This window comes from Silurus aristotelis, assembly GCF_946808225.1.
Source record: "Silurus aristotelis genome assembly, chromosome: 5".
Lineage (NCBI taxonomy): Eukaryota > Metazoa > Chordata > Actinopteri > Siluriformes > Siluridae > Silurus > Silurus aristotelis.
This window is the reverse complement of record NC_139578.1, coordinates 26,480,522-26,501,309: the sequence shown is the minus strand read 5'-3', so window position 1 is coordinate 26,501,309 and position 20,788 is coordinate 26,480,522. Positions and strand designations below refer to the sequence as shown.

The window sequence follows — 20,788 nt, the reverse complement described above, 5'->3', positions numbered from 1 at the left end:
AATTCATGAGAGCAGGGAGGCAGATGCAAATGCAGAACTTTATCTCAGAAAAAGACTAAACACTAGGAAATGGCTCGGCTAACACTAGGGACTGTAAAAATGATAAAAAAAAACCCAAACCAAAATGGGTGAAAGTCAAAGAAAAAATCACTACCATATTTTCCGGACTATAAGCCGCTACTTTTTTCCCACGCTTTGAACCCCGCGGCTTAAACAATGAAGCGGCTAATTAATGGATTTTTAATAGGTCTTACAAAATCCAAGCCAAAAAACTGAGCCCCGTTAACATTACACCAATGAAATTGCAGAACGGGTTAAGGTGAACCAATGAAACTCTTTAAATTAAATCAGATGCGCTCCCACTGAATCGGACTGCACCACATCATAAAAATGGAAGGAACCACTTCTGATGCTCTCACTTGGACTGTCAACAGGAAATGCGAATCATTCGTCATGCTGAAAACAACCGGGCATAAAAAAACGCACTTCACCTGTGTTCTGAGCTGCACGGCATCGGGAGAAAAGCTTCACCGATGGTGATTTTTTAAACGCATAATATACAAAATATCCATGACACAGCTCACCCTCCCTCTCAAAGTTTATCTCATGAAACACCCAAACATAGGGGTTAATAATTTTCCTAGTGAAGAAGGGAGGCTGGGTGGTGAATCTTTGGTACAAAGTCCGAAATTTGCTGTATGATTGTCTATTAGCTCATTGCAAAACTGTCCATCACCTTATCAACCATGCACTTTTAAATTATTTAAATTAAGTGTACTTATTGTAAGGGAAAGAAATATTGGTGAGCTAATTTTTTGTAGTTTAATAATGTTTCAGTTTGACCTCATTTGCACCAGTGAAGTCTGTTTGTGAATTGTACAAATTCATGCTTTTTGAACATGTTTTGGATAATTGTTTTGTATTTGTCTTCCCTCTTAGTTAAGCTGACCTGTTCTTTTATTAAATGGCAAACACTAGCAAAATAATGTATTAAATCCTGTGTCTTTAAAGTACTTCCTGTATGCCTCAGTTCTGACTTCCAGATGATTATTTCTTGTCTATTCTCTCAGCAATTTAAGTGCATCTGCCATATTACTGAATGTAGTGTACATGTAGTGTAAATATTTCTTTGTTTAGGTAAAACTGCTGTTCAGAGAATTCGTGTATACTAAGTGAGCTTATAGTATCTTACCTTTATCTGTGTTTTGCTTCAGTTCTGAGTACACAGTGTCAGCTTCCTCACTGCTCTTTCCTAGTGAAGAACACTCACTGATTAAGTGTGTTATAAAACACACCATTTATATTAACTGCATACACTTCCACAAATGCAATACATTAACTCAGCGATTGCTTTCATTGTTTTTATTAAATGATTCTGTATAAAATTAGTTTCTGAATAGTATACGTTAAGATGAACACCTGGGAAATAATCCAAAGGCTTTAACAAAACCTTATATTTCATTTACATAAAAATGTATGCACTATTCAAATAAGATAATTCAGTCCTACCTTGTTTTCCCTTCGCTTTCTTAAATGTTTTTATGTTAATTTCAGAATAAGTCAAATCACTCGGTTCGGTGGCAGCATCTAAAAGGGAAAAGACGTGGGTTTCTTTTCTCATTCCTCATAACAATCCTTTTCATAAACATATTCACAATCTAAACTACAGTTCTTAAACAATTCCTGCAACCAATTACATTACAACATTCAAGATCCTGAAGCTTGTAGCATAAAAAGTGCAAATAAAAATAAAAATCAAATCTTAGGATTGTGCCAAAATTGTCATTTTACTATTTTACATATCAGCCCCTTTACATCACATATACTCACTTATCACTGTTTACTGTCTGTCTCTCAAACTTTTGCTGATGTTTTCATCTCCATGTGCTTTTATTTGTATTGCAGATTTGAGCTTAGTCTTTGTGCAGTTTTGCTTAGTATCCATGCTTTATGTTAATGGTGTGGGTTTTCATTAATTTTGGTTTGGTTTGCAATTATTACATTACTAATTAAATAATTAAACTTAGATGTGGCTTGGAGATAATGTTTCTGACACTGAAGCTGATGAACCAATATTTTAATGACATAGATTGCCTTGACACAACCAAACCACTGGAGGAACATGGGAGGAACACTGTAAATATAAAAGCAATCTAAGAAGTGTAGTTCCTTAATGAATTATTCCATGAAGAATGATTTCTTTAAAATTTTTAATTTCAGGTAAATAAAGTGTGCTGGAGAACAGATTCCTGCACACTGCACTGAATATTTAAGTTACAATGAGGTAACTAGCCAATACAATGATAGCAGGAGTAAAAAAAAAAGTGGTTAAATGTAAAATGACCTTTGAAGGGTAATATTTAAAAATATATAATTTATTACCAAACATTATGTTTATCATATATTTTTTAAGGTTTATGTTTTCATATTTATTTACAGAGGAAACCACATCATTCTGTCTCAGTGCAGAGACTAAATTCTAAAAAAGGGATTTCAGACTGTTTGCATGGTAAAGAGTAGTAGTTAGTGAACACTATTTGTTTCTACAAAATGTTTCATGTTCTTTGAAAATAATGTGCAGTAGACAGTGTTACCTTTACTGTGAAGTTTGAGGTTCTTCATCTCAATGTGTAAATATTTCATATCACATGGCACTCTGGCTGCATCATCTAATATAGAAGTTTATTTAGATTAAGGCTGAAGGCAATAGGTAAAAATAAAGGATAAGAATTTAGTTTCATGCAGGGTTCTAACCGTTTTGCTTCTTTTTTCTTGTCACAACATCGGGATTGTTTCCATTGCTGGGGCCAGCTGTAGAATTAGGTAAAATATTAAAACAAAGCCATTAAAGCAGCTACAGAAATGTATTGTTGCAAAATGTGTGTTTTATTCATGTAGATAAACTATACCTGTGGTCATGATATCTGGATTTGCATAGATGCTTTCAGCACCTTTTAAAAAGCAAAGTAAAGACTTTAAAGCAAAAATATTACACAAAAGCATAAAGTGTATATTGTTATTGCAAACTGACCTGCAGGCTGTGTGGTGTCCTGATTTACTGTCGAGGGAGGCTGATATTCTACACCTTCTCACCGGAGTAAAACAATAACACATATATTCGATTAAACTTTGAACACGTAAAATAAAAGAAGCTTTATGGGAATTTCTGCAGAAATAAATAAACAATAGCATCAGAAATCAAACCTTTTTTCTTCCTGTAGCGCTACAGCAGAATGAGTGCAATTATTATGATGACAAACACAAGAGCCAAACATAGTCCCAAAATTGCACCACTGGTTCTAGGAGGTGAAACTGAAAAAAGAATGAAACCTGAATATCCATTTAAACACTGCGTAGTTAAACTGTATTGTTGAATCTCAAATTTAAAGAAGAAGAAATGGTTTCCTTACCGCTGACTGAAACCCAACTTTTCACTGACTCCTTTTTCTCTGGATGTTTACAGTGGTAGAAACCTTCATCTGACTTTGAGACACTGCTGATGGTCATCATTCCTGTAGTCTGATCCTGTAAAACTGAATAATTTCTATAGAATGCAACACCAGTTGTGATGTTTGTGTTGCGATATAAACAGTGTAAAGTCAGAGGACTTCCCTCAGTTACAGGATGGACAGGACTGTCCAGGATCACATCACCATCTGTAGAAAATAAAAAGACAACATACTAAAAACACAAACATTGCAAAATATGGTAATAATTGTATTATGACAGTTATTTAATAAAATTATATAAATTAATTAACAAATGACTAAAGGTCCTGGGTGATTTAGTCTATGCAAGTTATTTATAATAAAATTATAATATTAAACGTACTGAAGTAGTACTATATCAGGGTTATAAAGGCCCCTATCCAAGCCCATGGCCAGAGGAAATTGCCTGCTCTGCCTAAAGATAGCAATGGCCCTGACTGTAGTGTACACATTATATTAGAGCTTTCATCATTTTTGATATTTAACTATGACGAGGTGACTCAAAAATTTCACAAAGCTCCTGAATTACTTTATATTTATATTAGATTAGGTTTATGTATTAAATACTACTGATGAGAAGTGATAAAGACTTACTGTGTACTGTGATGTTGACAGATTTACTGCGTTCTCCAGATTCAGACTGACACCAGTAAACTCCAGTGTGTGATGGAGAGAGGGAGCTGATGTTACATGTAGATCCTGAAACTGATGAACAATCAAGTAATGCCTCACTGTGTTTGTATCTTCTCACTGTCCATCCAGTAGAGTCTCTCTGGTCCTCACAGCTCAGTGAAAGAGAGTCGGCAGTAAAGTGTTGAGTTCTGCTTGGATTGATGATCAGAGACACTCGGGGAGATTCACCTGTTAATGTATATTATTATTATTGTTATTAGTAGTAGTACTATTATTAGTATTATTATATTTATGTAGATGTTTAAAATTATATTAAGATTAATGTTAATTAATTAAATAAAAAGTTAAAAGATGAAGGGAGTCAGAAATATCAAATATTTAACTATATACTGTACTAAGATTAAAAGATGCAATCAATGACAATCATTAAAATTAACAGTAACTTCCTCTTTGATTTTATCCAGAGTGGTTCATTATAAAAGTTTTTTCCTTTTTACTCATTCAAACAAAGGCTACTAAATACTACTGTAAATACTACAAACCCGAATCCAAAAAAATTGGGACACTGTACAAATTGTGAATAAAAAAAAGAATTCAATAAGTTACAAATCTCATACACTTATATTTTATTCACAATAGAATATAATGTAGATAACATCAAATGTTGAAAGTGAGACATTTTGAAATGTCATGCCAAATATTGGCTCATTTTGGATTTCATGAGAGCTACACATTCCAAAAAAGTTGGGACAGGTAGCAATAAGAGGCCGGAAAAGTTAAATGTGCATATAAGGAACAGCTGGAGGACCAATTTGCAACTTATTAGGTCAATTGGCAACATGATTGGGTATAAAACGAGCCTCTCAGAGTGGCAGTGTCACTCAGAGGTCAAGATTGTCAGGGCATCACCAATTCCCACAATGCTGTGGCGAAAAATAGTGGAGCAATAGCAGAAAGGAGTTTCTCAGAGAAAAATTGCAAAGAGTTTAAAGTTATCATCTACAATGCATAATACAGTGGAACCCAGTTATGTCGCCGGCCTAGGAGACGCCAAAAAGCATCGAGATAACCGACGATCGAGATAAACGAAAAGCAATATGGCGGCAATATATTAACGTGCTTGAAATTTCTTTATGTACATGATGTGCGTTATTAAATGAGAATGTGCATGCACGTGTTTGAGGTTTTTTTACACAACAGCGTAGCCACGATTTGTTTGATTGGTCATGCGGACCTGTAATGCGGATAAAGAGGCGGAAGCCGAAGTAAACGCAAACAAAGTTTATTGAGAATACTCAGGAGATAATCCACCAATACTTGTAGCAAAGCAGTAATATCCAGTGGTGCACTCCAGGAGCAGACAGCGTGAACATGGAAAACAGCAGGATCGGGGTAATCCGGGGTGCCGTTGAGAAAATGCGGAGTCCGAGAAGAAGGGTACGTAGCAGGATACGTATACGTGATTACACAGACCGACATGAACCAACACATACAATCATGCACAAACAATAACGGACCGCGAGTGTGTGGAGGTTAGGGGCTTAAATAGGAGATGGGATGAGTCAGTCAATGAGAGTCAGGTGTGTGTGATCAGCATGACTGCGAGGAGCTCCGTGCGGGAGAAAAAGCAGAGTGCTTCGGGGAATGCCGCCGCAGAAGGGGGAATTCCTGACATAACCGACGTTAAGTGGCAAATTAGCCCCCCCTTGTGCTCGAGATATTAGGGTTCGGCGACATAAAAATCGACATAACCGATTAAAAAATGCTAAGACAAAGCGAGAATTTGGCGGTTCCACTTTAAAAACGCTGACTTAATAGTGTTGGCGAGTTAACCGAGGTCGAGATAAGTGGGTTCGACTGTATCATCAAGATTCAGAGAATCTGAAACAATCTCTGTGCGTAAGGGTCAAGGCTGGAAAACCACACTGGATGCCTGTGATCTTCGGGCCCTTATGGCACTGCATCACATACAGGAATGCTACTGTAATGTAAATCACAACATGGGCTCAGGAACACTTCAAGAAAACATTGTCGGTGAACACAATCCACCGTGCCATTCGCCGTTGCCGGCTAAAACTCTCTAGGTCAAAAAAGAAGCCATATCTAAACATGATCCAGAATTAAAGGCGTTTTTCTCTGGGCCAAGGCTCATTTAAAATGGATGTGGCAAAGTGGAAAACTGTTCTATGGTCAGACGAATCAAAATTTGAAGTTCTTTTTGGAAAACTGGGACGCCATGTCATCCGGACTAAAGAGGATAAGGACAACCCAAGTTGTTATCAGCGCTCAGTTCAGAAGACTGCTTCTCTAATGGCATGGGGTTGCATGAGTCCATGTGGCATGGGCAGCTTACACATCTGGAAAGACACCATCAATGCTGAAAAGGTATATCCAAGTTCTAGAACAACATATGCTCCCATCCAGACATTGTCTCTTTCAGGGAAGACCTTGCATTTTGCAAAATGAAAATGCCAGACCACATAATTCATCAATTACAACATCATGGCTGTGTAGAAGAAGGATCCAGGTACTGAAATGGCCAGCCTGCAGTCCAGATCATTTACCCATAGAAAACATTTGGCGCATCATAAAGAAGAAGATTCGACAAAGAAGTCCTAAGACATTTAAGCAAATAGAAGCCTGTATTAGACAAGAAAGGGACAACTTTCCTATTACTAAACTTGAACAACTTGTCTTCTCAGTCCCCAGACGTTTGCAGACTGTTCTAAAAAGAAGAGGGAATGCCACACAGTGGTAAACATGGCCTTGTCCCAACTTTTTTTGAGATGTGTTGATGCCATGAAATTTAAAATCAACTTATTTTTCCCTTAAAATTATACATTTTCTCAGTTTAAACATTTGATATGTCATCTATGTTGTATAGTGAATAACATATTGAAATTTAAAATTTCCACATCATTGCATTCTGTTTTTATTCACAATTAGTACAGTGTCCCAACTTTTTTGGAATCGGGTTTTTGCTACTGTACTGTACTCACCAATAATGTTTACCCAGAGTGCATCACTGTAGTTTGTGTAGTACACTGGGTTTCCTCTTCCAGCTCTGCACCTGTACTGACCTCCATCAGAGACACTCACTGAGCTGAAAAAGAAATGATCTGATTCAGTTTCAGTTTCACGGCTCTGTGTGTCTTTCATCCAGTGGAACTTCCATCCAGCAGACTTCGGCTCCAGTGTACAGTACAGAGTCACTGGGTTTCCTGTCAGTGCAGCTCCTTTAAGGTCTGATGTGAGTTCAGGTTCAGGTTTTTCTGTTAGAAATTAAATATAAGTTTAGAAAGTGAAGTTACTACATTAATCACTTCTACAGTAAAACAGTACAATAATCTCTGTGATGATGCCAATCAACTTCCTTTTATATTCCTGTAGTTTGACACATAATGAGAATTAAAATAGGATATTAAATGTAAAGCTCCACTTTGATGGAGTGAGGGTCAGAAAATAACTTGTGTGATGATGCAGGTCTCTAATTTCTCTAAACTCTACATTCATTTATTTTTATGAGTGTAGAAAGTAAAAAAAAAAGTAAAGAAAATAAAATATATTTTGAAAAAGTGGAACACAAAATGCAAAACTCCACATATATTATTTACTGTATCAGGACATATTAGAAAAGTTTAGACACTATTTCTTTTACACTTTGTGTTTTGCCTAAACATGAATAAAAGTGGTTATTGCCATCTCACAGCAAACACACCAATAAATTAATATACATAATAAAAATAACTCAGTAGGAAACCAACTGACATTTAGAAACCAATTCACCCTAATTGCCTGTTTATTTACACATTAAAAAAAACATAACATAACATAATGCACATATTAAACAGTTAATGTCTCTAGTTAATAGTGTTTCATCCAATCATCAGATCCCTTCACTTCTCCTCTCCAGTTACTGTAAAACTCACAAATAAACTAAACACTCTGCTGAAAATAAACACAAATACATTTTGAAAATGATTGAAGTATCAACAATGTACATTATTTAAAACATTTTACAGATGTGCTACAGTCTTATTTAAAAAAATAAATAAATAAATAAATGTATGTAAGTTTCCACCTCAATGAATCTTTGTGAGCTTGTTGAGATGTTATAATACTATACGATAGATTTTTCTCTCATTATACAAATGTTAGTGTTAAAACTGTTTCACACACATTCCTTGTCTGTTCAGTGTCTATAGGATATTTACGATGTTAGTCTTTAAGGTAAACAGAGAGTCTTATCTGGGTTTACAAATCTCTGGCTGGTATATCCTCTTGTCTAAACAGGAAAACACTTTAGGTCAGCCTTTTGTGTGTGTGTGTTCGTGTGTGTGTGGACTGTATCATCCTGTGTGTATAAAAACGTGTCTGCCACCTGCAATAAATGAAGAGGAACATTTTGCCACATTCTGTGTGCGGTGTGATTCTTCCCTGATCAGAAAAGACATTACGGGTCTCGCAGGTCGTTTGAAAAACTTCTCCAGTCATTTCGTTTTGGGCATGATAAAAATCTAACAGTTTTGGTGTCAGAAGCGAGATACTTTCCGACAATATCCAGAGGGAGATCACGCATCAAGGTGAGTTTTATGTATTCCCTTGTTTGCGAGGATTGTCCCGTTTGCCAGCTAATAGGGCTGCATGTGTGTTCGTGTCTTGGTTATGCATTAACCAAGACAATTAATTAATTAATCATTAATTAATTGTCGAATTAATGATAATTTCCTTTGGTAGGATGATTTCGTCGCGACATGGTTTTTCTCACCTTAGATGTAAGATGCAAGATTAGAAGACGTTTTTTACGGTCTGTCTAATATAGTTGATATTGTCTGAAGTATCCAACAGAATCCACGATATGCCCGAAAAAAATAGATAAATGAAAATTAATTGTTTAAAAAAAAATAAAAAATAAAAAAAAGTCAGAGAATAGAGAAAAGAAACGAAAGAAAAACGGACATTTTGAAAAGACTTAAATTTTTTTCAAAAGACTTCAATCTTGTTTTGGCTTTAAAGTCTATTTTTTTCTCCTAACTTACAAAATTTGTGATTCAATTGGAGAGACTGGATTGCTCATTTTGTTTGAAGACTGCGATACCCCTGGTGTCTTGTGTTGTGTGTATTGTCTGAGTGTTAAGTGTTGTGTGTCTGTTCTTTGTTCTGTGTTAAGAAGATGGGTCATAACGTTTCTCGCCCATTGCCGGAAGAAAACCCCAAAGATTGGATGTATAGGAATAGTGCCGGTTACTGGACTAATCCTTATTTAGATAATTTGGCAGGATGGAGTGCATGCATGTCGCAGGTAGATAATTTTCCTAGACTTGTGCCTGTAGTTAGTTAACTCGCCTGTTACTAGTGTTGTTTATATTTATTTTCTCTCACTCACATCTCTGTATAATAAATCTGTTCGTGACGATAAGCACTATGCCGGTTGTTTGTCTGCATTCGAGCACAGGTGAGGACTCGTTCGAGTTGCAAACGGTGGCGTTGGAGATGGAGGCATTGGAGAAACAGATTCGCGAGCTGCATGTAAAGCATGACCGGCTGCGAGAGCGGAAAGCGGCGCTGGAAACATCCCGGGCGGACGCGCACTCATCCCAGGTAAACTCCCAGGTTGAACCTAACGCTCCCAGCACATCAACTCCGCGTGCTTCTATGCCCAGGCCCAGCGCACCTACAACTCCGGCACCGGTGCAACATGGACCCTGGATGCGACCGCGGCGGAAGAGACAAGCCAAGCCCCGATCGAGGACGTCTCCACCTCCACCACTGGCCTTCGAGATCTCGACCGAGAACCGCTTCGTCCCCCTCCGCGAGACGGAACGCGACACTGTTATTCTCGGAGATTCCATCGTCCGGCATGTCCGCGCTACCCGAGCTAAAGGTAAGGTGCACACTCGCTGTTTTCCTGGTGCTCGTGTTCTGGATGTCGCTGCGCAGGTACCCGCGATCCTGAACGAGAACTTCGGAGCGGTTGTTCTCCATGCCGGATCAAACGACACCAGGCTGCGGCAAACGGAGATCTTAAAGAGGGACTTCAGGATCCTGGTGGAGACGGTACGCAGCACATCACCCACAACGAGGATCATTGTGTCAGGACCTCTTCCCACTTACCAGCGAGGGGCTGAGAAGTTTAGTAGACTTTTAGCTCTAAATGAATGGTTACAGTCATGGTGTCGAGAACATAAACTTCTCTTTGTTAATAACTGGAACTGTTTCTGGGAGCGTCCTAGGTTCTTCCGCCCTGATGGCCTGCACCCCAGCAGAGTTGGAGCAGCAGTGCTATCAGATAACATCTCTAGGATACTACACACCATCTGACTGGTAAGACATCAAGAAATCTTCAACTATAAGAACACGCATACTACAGACCAAATAGTTACAAGTTCACACACAGCCCAGTTTATAGAAACCGTATCTATTCCTCGTGTAGTAAAACCAAGAATTACATACACAAGATCCAGAAATAATCTTATTGCAGTTAAAACTGAAAAATGCCAGATAAACAAACACAACAAAGTTCTAAAGTTCGGTCTTTTAAACATTAGATCACTTGCACCCAAAGCACTGATTGTAAATGAGATGATCACAGATAATAATCTCGATGCACTCTGTCTCACTGAGACCTGGATTAAACCAGGTGATTATATGGGTCTAAACGAGTCGACACCGTCAGGATATGTTTATAAGCATGAGCCCCGTCAGACTGGTCGTGGGGGGGGTGTAGGAACCATTTATAGTGCTTCTCTTAATGTTAGTCAGAGATTAGGATTCAGCTTTAAATCATTTGAAGTGCTCGTTCTTAAAATTGCACTTTCAGAGATGCATAGAAAACTCGCTCTGGTCACCGTGTACAGACCCCCAGGACCCTACGCTGATTTTCTTCATGAGTTTGCTTGTTTTCTCTCAGACCTCCTGATCAGCTTTGATAAAGTGCTGCTTGTAGGAGATTTTAATATTCATGTAGATGATGAAAACGATGCCCTAGGATTATCATTTGTCGATTTACTAAACTCTTTTGGAGTTAAACAAAACGTCACCAGACCAACCCACCGTTTTAACCACACACTAGACTTAATAATATCCCACGGAGCAGACGTCACTGATATAGATATTTTACCCCAGAGTGATGACATCACAGACCATTATCTCCTACTGTACACACTACCGGTAGAGCAGATTAACCGTGTTTCACCACGTTATCGACCTGGTAGGACTATTATTCCAACCACTAAGGACAGATTCATAAATAACCTGCCTGATTTATCTCAGTTTCACATTAAACCCATAAATGCTGATCATCTTGATGAGATGGCGAACAACATAGACCTTATCCTCACTAGCACTTTAGACACTTTTGCCCCCATCCGGTTAAAAAAGGTTCGAGAACAAGCACCTGCACCTTGGTATAATAGTCATACGCATGCCCTAAAGAGAACAACACGTAATCTGGAGAGAAAATGGAGGAAAACTAAATTGGAGGTATTTAGAATTGCGTATAAAGACAGTATGCTTAGCTACAGACAGGCGCTAAAAGCTGCTAGAGCTAAACACCTGAGCAAACTCATAGAAAATAACAAAAACAATCCCAGGTTCCTTTTCAGTACAGTCGCTAAATTAACAACAAATCAGGGATCTGAAAAATGTGTTCCATCACAGTTTAGTAGTGAAGACTTTATGAATTTCTTCACTGAAAAAATAGATAACATTCGAAAAACAATTGTGGCAGTTCAACCTCTGACAGCATCTCCCGACACAATCGTACTTACAACCCCACAACTACACTGTTTTACATGTATAGGACAGGAAGAGCTGTATGATGCTATTATGAAAGCTAAATCAACAACATGTCAGTTAGATCCAATTCCCACTAAACTACTGAAGGAAGTGTTATATACAGCTGGTGAGCCTCTTTTAAATATTATTAACTCCTCACTATCGTTAGGTCATGTCCCTAAATCCCTCAAGTTAGCAGTTATTAAGCCCCTCATTAAAAAACCTAATCTGGATCCAAACACGCTATCGAATTACAGACCAATTTCAAATCTCCCATTTATGTCTAAGATTTTAGAAAAGATTGTCGCTGCCCAGTTATGTAACCACTTGCAGGAGAACAATATCTTTGAAGAGTTTCAGTCAGGTTTTAGGCCCCATCATAGCACAGAAACTGCTCTAGTTAAAATCACTAACGACCTGTTTTTAGCTTCAGACCAAGGCTACATCTCCCTATTAGTTTTACTAGATCTTAGTGCTGCGTTCGACACTATAGATCATGATCTTCTCCTCGATCGCTTACAGAATTACATCGGTATTCAGGGACAGGCATTAAGCTGGTTTAAATCCTACCTGTCCAATCGTTACCATTTCGTAGATTTAAATGGAGAGCTATCCAGGATAATGCTAGTAAATTATGGCGTGCCACAAGGGTCAGTTCTGGGACCCCTGCTTTTTACAATATACATGCTTCCATTAGGAAATATTATTAGAAGGCATGGAATTAGCTTCCATTGTTATGCTGATGATACCCAGCTATATATTTCATCCAAACCAGGCGATACAGCTCAATTAGCTCGCATAACTGAGTGTGTTGAAGAAATAAGAGATTGGATGACCCATAACTTTCTGCTATTAAATCCTGATAAAACGGAGATTTTGCTCATCGGCCCAAAACATAGTACACAGAAGCTCCAGCATCTCAGCCTGCATTTAGACGGTTGTTCTGTAACTACTAGTTCAACGGTAAAAGACCTGGGAGTTATTTTAGACAGCAACTTATCTTTTAAAAATCACATCAATCAAGTTACAAAAACAGCCTTCTTTCACCTTAGAAATATTTCTAAGCTAAGAAATATGTTATCTATATCTGATGCAGAGAAGCTCGTCCATGCGTTTATGACCTCTAGAATAGACTACTGTAATGCATTACTAGGTGGATGTCCTGCATCATTAATAAACAAGCTTCAGTTAGTTCAGAATGCCGCAGCAAGAGTTCTTACTAGGTCAAGAAAATACGATCATATAACCCCAATCTTATCGTCCCTACATTGGCTTCCTATTAAGTTTCGAATAGACTACAAACTACTGCTACTCACTTATAAAGCACTAAATGGTTTGGCTCCCATGTATCTATCCAGTCTCTTAACACGCTACAATCCGTCACGCTCCCTGAGATCTCAAAACTCTGGGCTTCTAGTAGTTCCTAGAATAGCAAAGTCCACTAAAGGCGGTAGAGCATTTTCACATTTAGCTCCTAAACTCTGGAATAGTCTTCCTGACAGTGTTCGGGGTTCAGATACACTCTCCCAGTTTAAGTGTAGATTAAAAACATATATTTTTAGCAAAGCCTACACATAACACACATCACACACATCACATCACAACCTTGTGCTCCAGAACATCTGATCACATGCACATTATCAACTTGTGCTGTTAATATCATGAACAGCAGCTACGCTAATTCCTCTCCACTGCTTCTCTTTCTCTCCCCATCCCGAGGCTTCCTGAGGTTTGGCCAGCTCCAGTCACGTCCCACCTCGTGAAGATTATGGACCTATGGATGATCATGGAGAAGTAGATGCCGAGTGTTTAAAGGCCCTGGCATGGAGAAGCTGATGCTGGATCTATGATGATCACAAATTGTTCTGTATTGTTGAAAGATTTATGACCAAACTTTTGATGTCACCCATATGAGGATGGGTTCCCCTTTGAGTCTGGTTCCTCTCAAGGTTTCTTCCAAATATCATCTAAGGGAGTTTTTCCTTGCCACTGTCGCCACGGCTGCTCATCAGGGACAAACGCACACCATTCACCTTCACTGTTGTTTTCTGTAAAGCTGCTTTGAGACAATGTCTGTTGTGAAAAGCGCTATACAAATAAACTTGACTTGACTTGACTTGACTAGACATGGGTCATTCAAGACCCGCGATATGGAAAATGCGTATTCTATGGTGAACGGTGGATGGGGCGATCCGAATTGGGACTACACTTATATGCGTGAGTCCTATACTAAATGGGTAAATATGAAGAAGTACTGGGACAAAGGTCCAGAAAGAGTCAATGCTTCTAAATGCTCTTTGAATAAGAAACAATTGCCTCCACCATACAATTCGACACCGTCTATTAGTCCTGGTCTTTATCCTGCGCTGCCTGTTGATACATCTTTACAGCCCGCTTTTGCATTTGTACGAGAGCGAAATGAAGTACATGTTAAACCAGCGAAAGCTAGTGATATTGATGCTATATGTAGGAGTCTTCCTATTCCAACTAACCCTACGAAATATGTACAGATCTTAAAAAGCCACACTCGGTATGCACAGTTAACGGGCCCTGATTTTAGAACTATTCTTTTGCGTACATTGGGAGATGATGTTACAGAGGAGTTGATCAAAGAAAAATGTCCGACCCTCGCGCGAGGTAATGATGCCATTACAGGGCACGGCCGCGAACCGTCACCAGATTTTTTGGGAAAATGATGCCAATATAATGCAAATGTATAATGAGTTAAAGGATTTTCTGGATAACAGAATTGCATCCAAGCGTGACATTTCACATGCAGCTAACACTAGGCAGGGTTTTTAAGAAACGCCGTCTGCCTTTGTGGTGCGTTTTAAAGCAGCATGGGAGAATGATTCTAAACTGCCAACTGATGATACACACAATGTGTTGTTTATAAATACTTGTTTGAATAACATGAAAGCTTCTCAGGCTCAAATGATTCGCATCTCGACAGACAGATTACTCGAGAAGTCGGTAGATCAGTTCTGTGCTAGAATTAGAGATTTAGATGCTGCTGGAGGTTTTAAGTCCGCTTCTGGTTCAGTTAAGTCTGAACCCACTATGTTCTTTGCTGCAACAGGAAGTGGTGCATTCCAGCCACAGTACAAAACTCAAGGAGGAGGTTTCAGGAAAAGGGGGAGGTGCAATTATTGTGGGAAGCTTGGTCATTGGTTTAGAACTTGTAGAAAGAGAATGGGAGATGAGAAAAGGGGCGTAGCCACTCAGCGAGTAGAGAATGCAGACCAGCATGCAGTTGTGCAGAGGCCCACACAGCAGCAATATCCTACTCAATGGACCTCTGCATAGGGCAGCCTACGGAGCGATGAACCCTATGATTTTTCGATGATAACTTTATCCTACAGTAATCACCCTTCAACTTTGCCTAATATCACGTTGTGCATAGACAATAAAGACTATTGTTTTCTTGTTGATACTGGCGCTACATGTTCTTCAATTGCTGGGAGTGAATATTCTGGTCCCATTTCAGGAAAAAGTATCCGCTCCGTGGAAATAGATGGGGTTCCAATTTCATGTCCTGTAACTCACCTTTTGCCTGTGGTGACACCAACTGGTACAAATTTTTATCATAGCTTTACAATAATTCCAAACTCGCCTTTAAACCTTTTAGGAAGAGATATGATGCATAAAATGGGAATGGAAATTCTGTTTTTTTAAACCAATATCTCACCGTCTTTTCCTTCTGTCCTCATGCTCCCAACTGAGCCACAGCCACATCCGGAAGATTTCTTCCATGGTAGTACAGAGGTCCTGCCTGATGAACCAAATTTAGGTGAAGTTAACCCTAAATTATGGGCCTCTCACAAAGATGAGGCAGGTTTCATCCAGGTAAAACCGTATCATGCACTCATGAAAACACACTATCCGATTTTTGTTAAACAATATCCATTGTCGAAAGAGAAGAATGTTGGCATTGCTCCAGTTATTGACAATTTATTGTCACAAGGTGTTTTGATCGAGACACATTCACCGTATAACACACCGATTAATTCCGTCTTAAAGGCAGATAAAAAATGCTGGAGGCTAACACAAGATTTACGTGAGATTAATAAATTAGTTATTCCATTAGCTCCTTTGGTGCCCGATGTAGCTACCATTGTTAACTCTATACCAGCGACTCACGGATTTTTTTACTGTGATTGATCTTTGTTCTGCTTTTTTCAGTGTCCCTTTGGCCTCAGGGACGCAGCCGCTTTTCGCTTTTACCTATAGGGGACGTCAGTTCACCTGGACACGTCTTCCTCAAGGCTTTGTTGACTCACCAGCCGTATTCTCCGCTGTAGTGCACAGAACTTTGGCTGACTGAGCAGGACTGCCACAAAGCATCAGTGATTGTCTGCAATGTCCTGGCTCAGGCTGGATTTAAGGCTTCACACCAGAAACTACAGTGGGTAAAGAGAAAGGTCTCATATCTGGGCCATGTGATTTCAGAAGGCCAACGTAAGATATCGCAGGACCGAGTACAGCTCGTGACTAGGTTTTCAAGACCTCTGACTGTGAAACAGATGCAGAGCTTCTTGGGACTGATGAACTACTGCCGAGCATGGATCCCTGACTGCGCACAGCATGATAAGGTTTTGCGTAGTGCTATTGATCACAAAGCTCCTCCATCACATCTCATTCTGTGGACTCATGAAATGACTGACAGTTTCGCTACCCTCAAGAAGGCTATACAGTCTGCTCCAGCTCTGGGTCTTCCGAGTTATGCTAAGCCTTTTCACCTCTATGTGCACGAACGTGGTGGTACGGCTGCGGGGATCCTAGCCCAGGAACACGGTGACAGATATCGCCCTGTTGCGTATCTTTCCAAATCTTTAGACAACATAGCACAAGGGTTGCCTTTGTGCTTGCGTGCAGTGGCTGCTGCGGCTCTGATGGTCCGGGATGCTGAGAAAACGGTGCTGTCACATCCTTTGATACTGTACACCTCACATCAGGTAACAGCTATTTTACACAACCTCAACACACAACATATGACAGCACAACGTAGATCTGGTTATGAGACCACACTCTTGGCTACAGAAAACTTAACTATTAAGCCTTCTTCTCAGCCGCATTCAGCTGTAGTAGCTCTGCGTGGTCTGCTAAACGATATTGACGTAGATGGTTTTGACGACGCACATGATTGCCTTGAACACATTGAACGAGAGACCTCTTGTAGGCCTGATCTTTTAGATACGGCCCTGGAAGAGGGGGATTGCTTATATGTAGATGGTTCATGTTCAAAACCCTCTGATGGTGTGTATTTATGTGGATATGAGGTTGTAAGATTACCTGATGTAACAGTTAAAGCTAAATCATTACCATACACATCAGCACAAGCTGCAGAATTGGTCGCACTTACAAGAGCATGTCAGTTGTCTGAAGATAAAGTAGTGAATATATACACTGATTCTAAGTATGCTTATGGTGTTGTGCATGATTTTGCCAAAACATGGAAGCAAAGAGACTTTAAAACAGCTGATGGAAAGCCCATAGCACATTTTAATCTCATAGACTTATTAAAAGCTGTTCAACTCCCTGCCAAAGTGGCCATAGTAAAGGTTAAAGGACATGCCGTAGGTGATTCAGAGGAAATTCAGGGAAACATATTAGCGGATAAAGTAGCTAAGGAAGCAGCTGAACAACCAGTAGATTTGGACACAGTACATACAAATCCTGAGATCTCGATGATGTCACATATCTCCAATATACCAGACATTGACCTAAAAATACTTCAGAGTCAGCCTACTGAGGAGGACAAAGTATTGGGCTTCCAAACAATGTAAATCAGATTCTGCTGGTATCATTAGAGATGTAGATGGTAAAATTGCTCTGCCTAAACTAGCTTTAATAGTGTTGGTGAAGCATTACCATGGGATGTCACACATTAGCATAGCTAAAGTCATACAGGCTATAAATGCATTATACTGTATTGCTGATGTAGCTAAAACAACCAAGCTAGTGTTGGATTCATGTTTGACTTGCGCCAAAACTAACGTACATCGACCTGTACAACATACTGCGCTTACTTTTCCTGAAGCCCCTTTCCAACACCTACAGATAGATTTTACACATATGCCACCTGTAGGAAATTTGAGATACCTGTTGGTTATAGTTGACAGATTCAGTAAGTGGCCAGAAGCATTTGCATGTGCGACAGAGAATGCTAAAACTGTTGTCAAAATATTAATGAAAGAGATCATCTCTAGGTTTGGTATTCCTAGTGTGATTGAAAGTGATAACGGCACACCTTTTGCTTCGAAAATTAAAACAGCTTTTGGCTAAAAGCTTAGCAATTGACTGGCATTTTAATATTCCCTATCACCCACAGTCAGCTGGAGTGTTAGAGAGAACGAACAGAACCATTAAGGAGCGTCTTACTAAAGCCTGCATTGAAACAGGACGAAATTGGACTGTTGTTCTCCCGGCAGTACTCACAGAAATGAGAATGACTCCATCTTCGACTACTATACTGTCACCTTTTGAAATTCTAATGGGGTGGCCTTTCCCGACCCCATGGGTCAGGGGACACACTGGAATTTCTTCCTTAGGTAACCTGGAAGTCATGGTGGATGACTACGTTTCTGCCCTGGTCGAGAATTAGAATTCTATCAGTGCTGATGTTTCACTAACTCTTCCTCTGCCCACAGATAAGCCAACACACCCTTTTGTGCCTAATCAGCAGGTCCTGATAAGAAGTCTGAAGCCTACCAAGGTCGGTGAACCGAAGTATCTGGGTCCAGCGACTGTTCTAGCTGTGACCAGAACTGGAGTTCTGACTGATTATCAGCCACAGTGAATACGCGCAAGCAGGATCAAAACAGCACCCATTTAATCTGTGCACTAATTGGTCTGTTGGCCCAAGGAGCGTACCTAAGTGAGTGTTCAGGGCTGAAACAGTTGAGAGCCCACGGAAAGATCCTTTCTTTACAGTAGAAAGGGGGCCACCTCCGGGGTGAAGATCTGACTCACTTGACTGTTTGTTTAGCTTACCCTGATACCCGCTCTAGGTCTAAATTCTATAACAATATGTGCATAGTTGTAATTACACTTTTAATGTTGTTTAACCCCTTTAAATACTTTATTCAGGGAGCCCCATGTCTGCAAGGAGAAGAGACTTGGCTAGAGCATCCAGATCCACCTCATGCATATGCAACCAACATGTGGTGGAGACTAGCTAATCACACTGCTAAATCTGTGAGTGGGATGGGAGATTGTTATGTATGTACACTTATCCCTCACAGCACACATGAGCTTCCAGTTGTTGCTATCGGACCTAGTTCCACTGATGAATCGAAGTGTGTGTCTTCAATGAGCAGTCCTGACTCTGTCTGGCAGTGTCCATGTAAAGTGCTCCAAGGTGCTTCTAATTCCACTAGTCTCCGTCTTACTTGTTCAATGAACTATACCCAGATAAATGTAACTCTTAGTTTTAATTCTGTGCCACCTGTTAGTCTAGGCATTGTACTCCAAATACCTAAGCATCTTTCTTGTGTTTCCCGAAGTAGTGGAAGTAAAGTTTTAGGAACCATTCCGTCAGTTTACTGTAATACTACGGAAAATCGACCCCTTAATTATTCTAATAGGGACTGCCGTGTATGTATATCTGTCCAAAAAAATGAAAGGCAGGCTCTGGCAGGACATATAACCTTTGCCAGGATATTGGCTAATTGCCAGAGTAACTGTACGTTTGAGCACATACCAGGTTTACAGGGAACACTGGCTGTTAAAGATTGATATTGGATATGAGGACATACGGTGTATACAGCTCTCCCAAGCGACTGGTCTGGAGTGTGTGCACTGATTCAGCTACAAGATGCTGCCTTAATTGTAAGGCCTATTACAAGTCATAGAAGGCCTAAAAGGAGTTTAGAAGAAAGATCAACATTTAGTTCAATATCTAGAGATAACCCTGTTCCTAAGGAACATCGTCTTTGGAAAAGTGCAGAAAAGTTTTTTGAATATCTTTTTTCATCTGTTGGTGTGGTTAATCTGATGATAGAAGTTGAGGTAACCAGGTATGAGTTAATCTCTTTCATGAATGCCACCACAGCTATGATGCAAGGAATTAGAGTGGAACTTTGAGGTTTGAGATTAACTGCCCTTCAAAATCGGTTGGTTTTAGATTAACTCACTGCTATACAAGGTGGAGTATGTGCTGTTGTAGGTTCTACCTGTTGTACCTATATACCCGATAATGATGCTGATGGTCATATCATCGAACAAGCACATCAAAAAACATCACTGAAGCCTCTCGACGTCTTGGAGAACGTGAAAGAACTGCTGAATAAAGATTTTTTGGAAAAGATTATGAATTTGTTTACGAGTGTTGAACGCTATTTTGTTTTAGGAATGATTCTTTTATTGATTGTTGGAATTGTACTATGTATGTTGCCATGTTTGATGACAATGGTAAGACAGGCCATAAAGGCCTCGATTGGAGTGGTGATGATGAAGGATTATTTGCATGTCTGCCACCTGCAATAAACGAAGAGGAACATTTTGCCACATTCTGTGTGCGGTGTGATTCTTCCCTGATCAGAAAAGACATTACGGGTCTCGCAGGTCGTTTGGAAAACTTCTCCAGTCATTTCGTTTTGGGCATGATAAAAATCTAACAACAAATATAACAAAAACGTAATAATAATAATAATAATAATAATAAGAAGAAGAAGAAGAAGAAGAAGAAGAAGAAGAAGAAGAAAAAGAAGAAGAAAAAAACAGCCAGATAATAGGCATGTGCATTATGCACTTTGCAAAATTTAGTCAGAAGTCATGTATAGAAAATATTATAAAATAAAGTAAATGTCCAACAAAGATATTGATGCACATCTGCTGCCTATGTGGTTAAACACCTATATAATATCATTTAACAATATGCTTCAAATAAC

General features: G+C 39.4%; 2 protein-coding genes across 2 annotated transcripts in view; one reads left to right on the top strand and one right to left on the bottom strand.

Moving 5' to 3' along the window:
• Positions 1–2,754: 2,754 nt before the first annotated feature.
• Positions 2,755–20,788, bottom strand: part of LOC310726763 (basement membrane-specific heparan sulfate proteoglycan core protein-like) — a 56,048-nt gene continuing 38,014 nt past the window's right edge. The window contains exons 12-18 of the mRNA XM_083542619.1: positions 7,121–7,393; positions 4,083–4,349; positions 3,411–3,656; positions 3,205–3,312; positions 3,032–3,085; positions 2,910–2,951; positions 2,755–2,811 (exon numbers count right to left, since the gene is read on the bottom strand). Coding sequence (XP_083398745.1) covers positions 3,224–3,312; positions 3,411–3,656; positions 4,083–4,349; positions 7,121–7,393 — 875 coding nt within the window. The 3' untranslated portion in view covers positions 2,755–2,811; positions 2,910–2,951; positions 3,032–3,085; positions 3,205–3,223. The remainder of the gene's footprint in view (positions 2,812–2,909; positions 2,952–3,031; positions 3,086–3,204; positions 3,313–3,410; positions 3,657–4,082; positions 4,350–7,120; positions 7,394–20,788) is intronic.
• LOC310726611 (uncharacterized protein) lies at positions 9,611–10,442 on the top strand (the record flags this gene model as incomplete). The annotated part of the gene is made up of 2 exons (XM_083542361.1): positions 9,611–9,722; positions 9,785–10,442. Exons 1-2 carry the CDS (start codon positions 9,658–9,660, stop codon positions 10,440–10,442), a joined length of 723 nt encoding a protein of 240 aa, XP_083398487.1. The 5' UTR covers positions 9,611–9,657.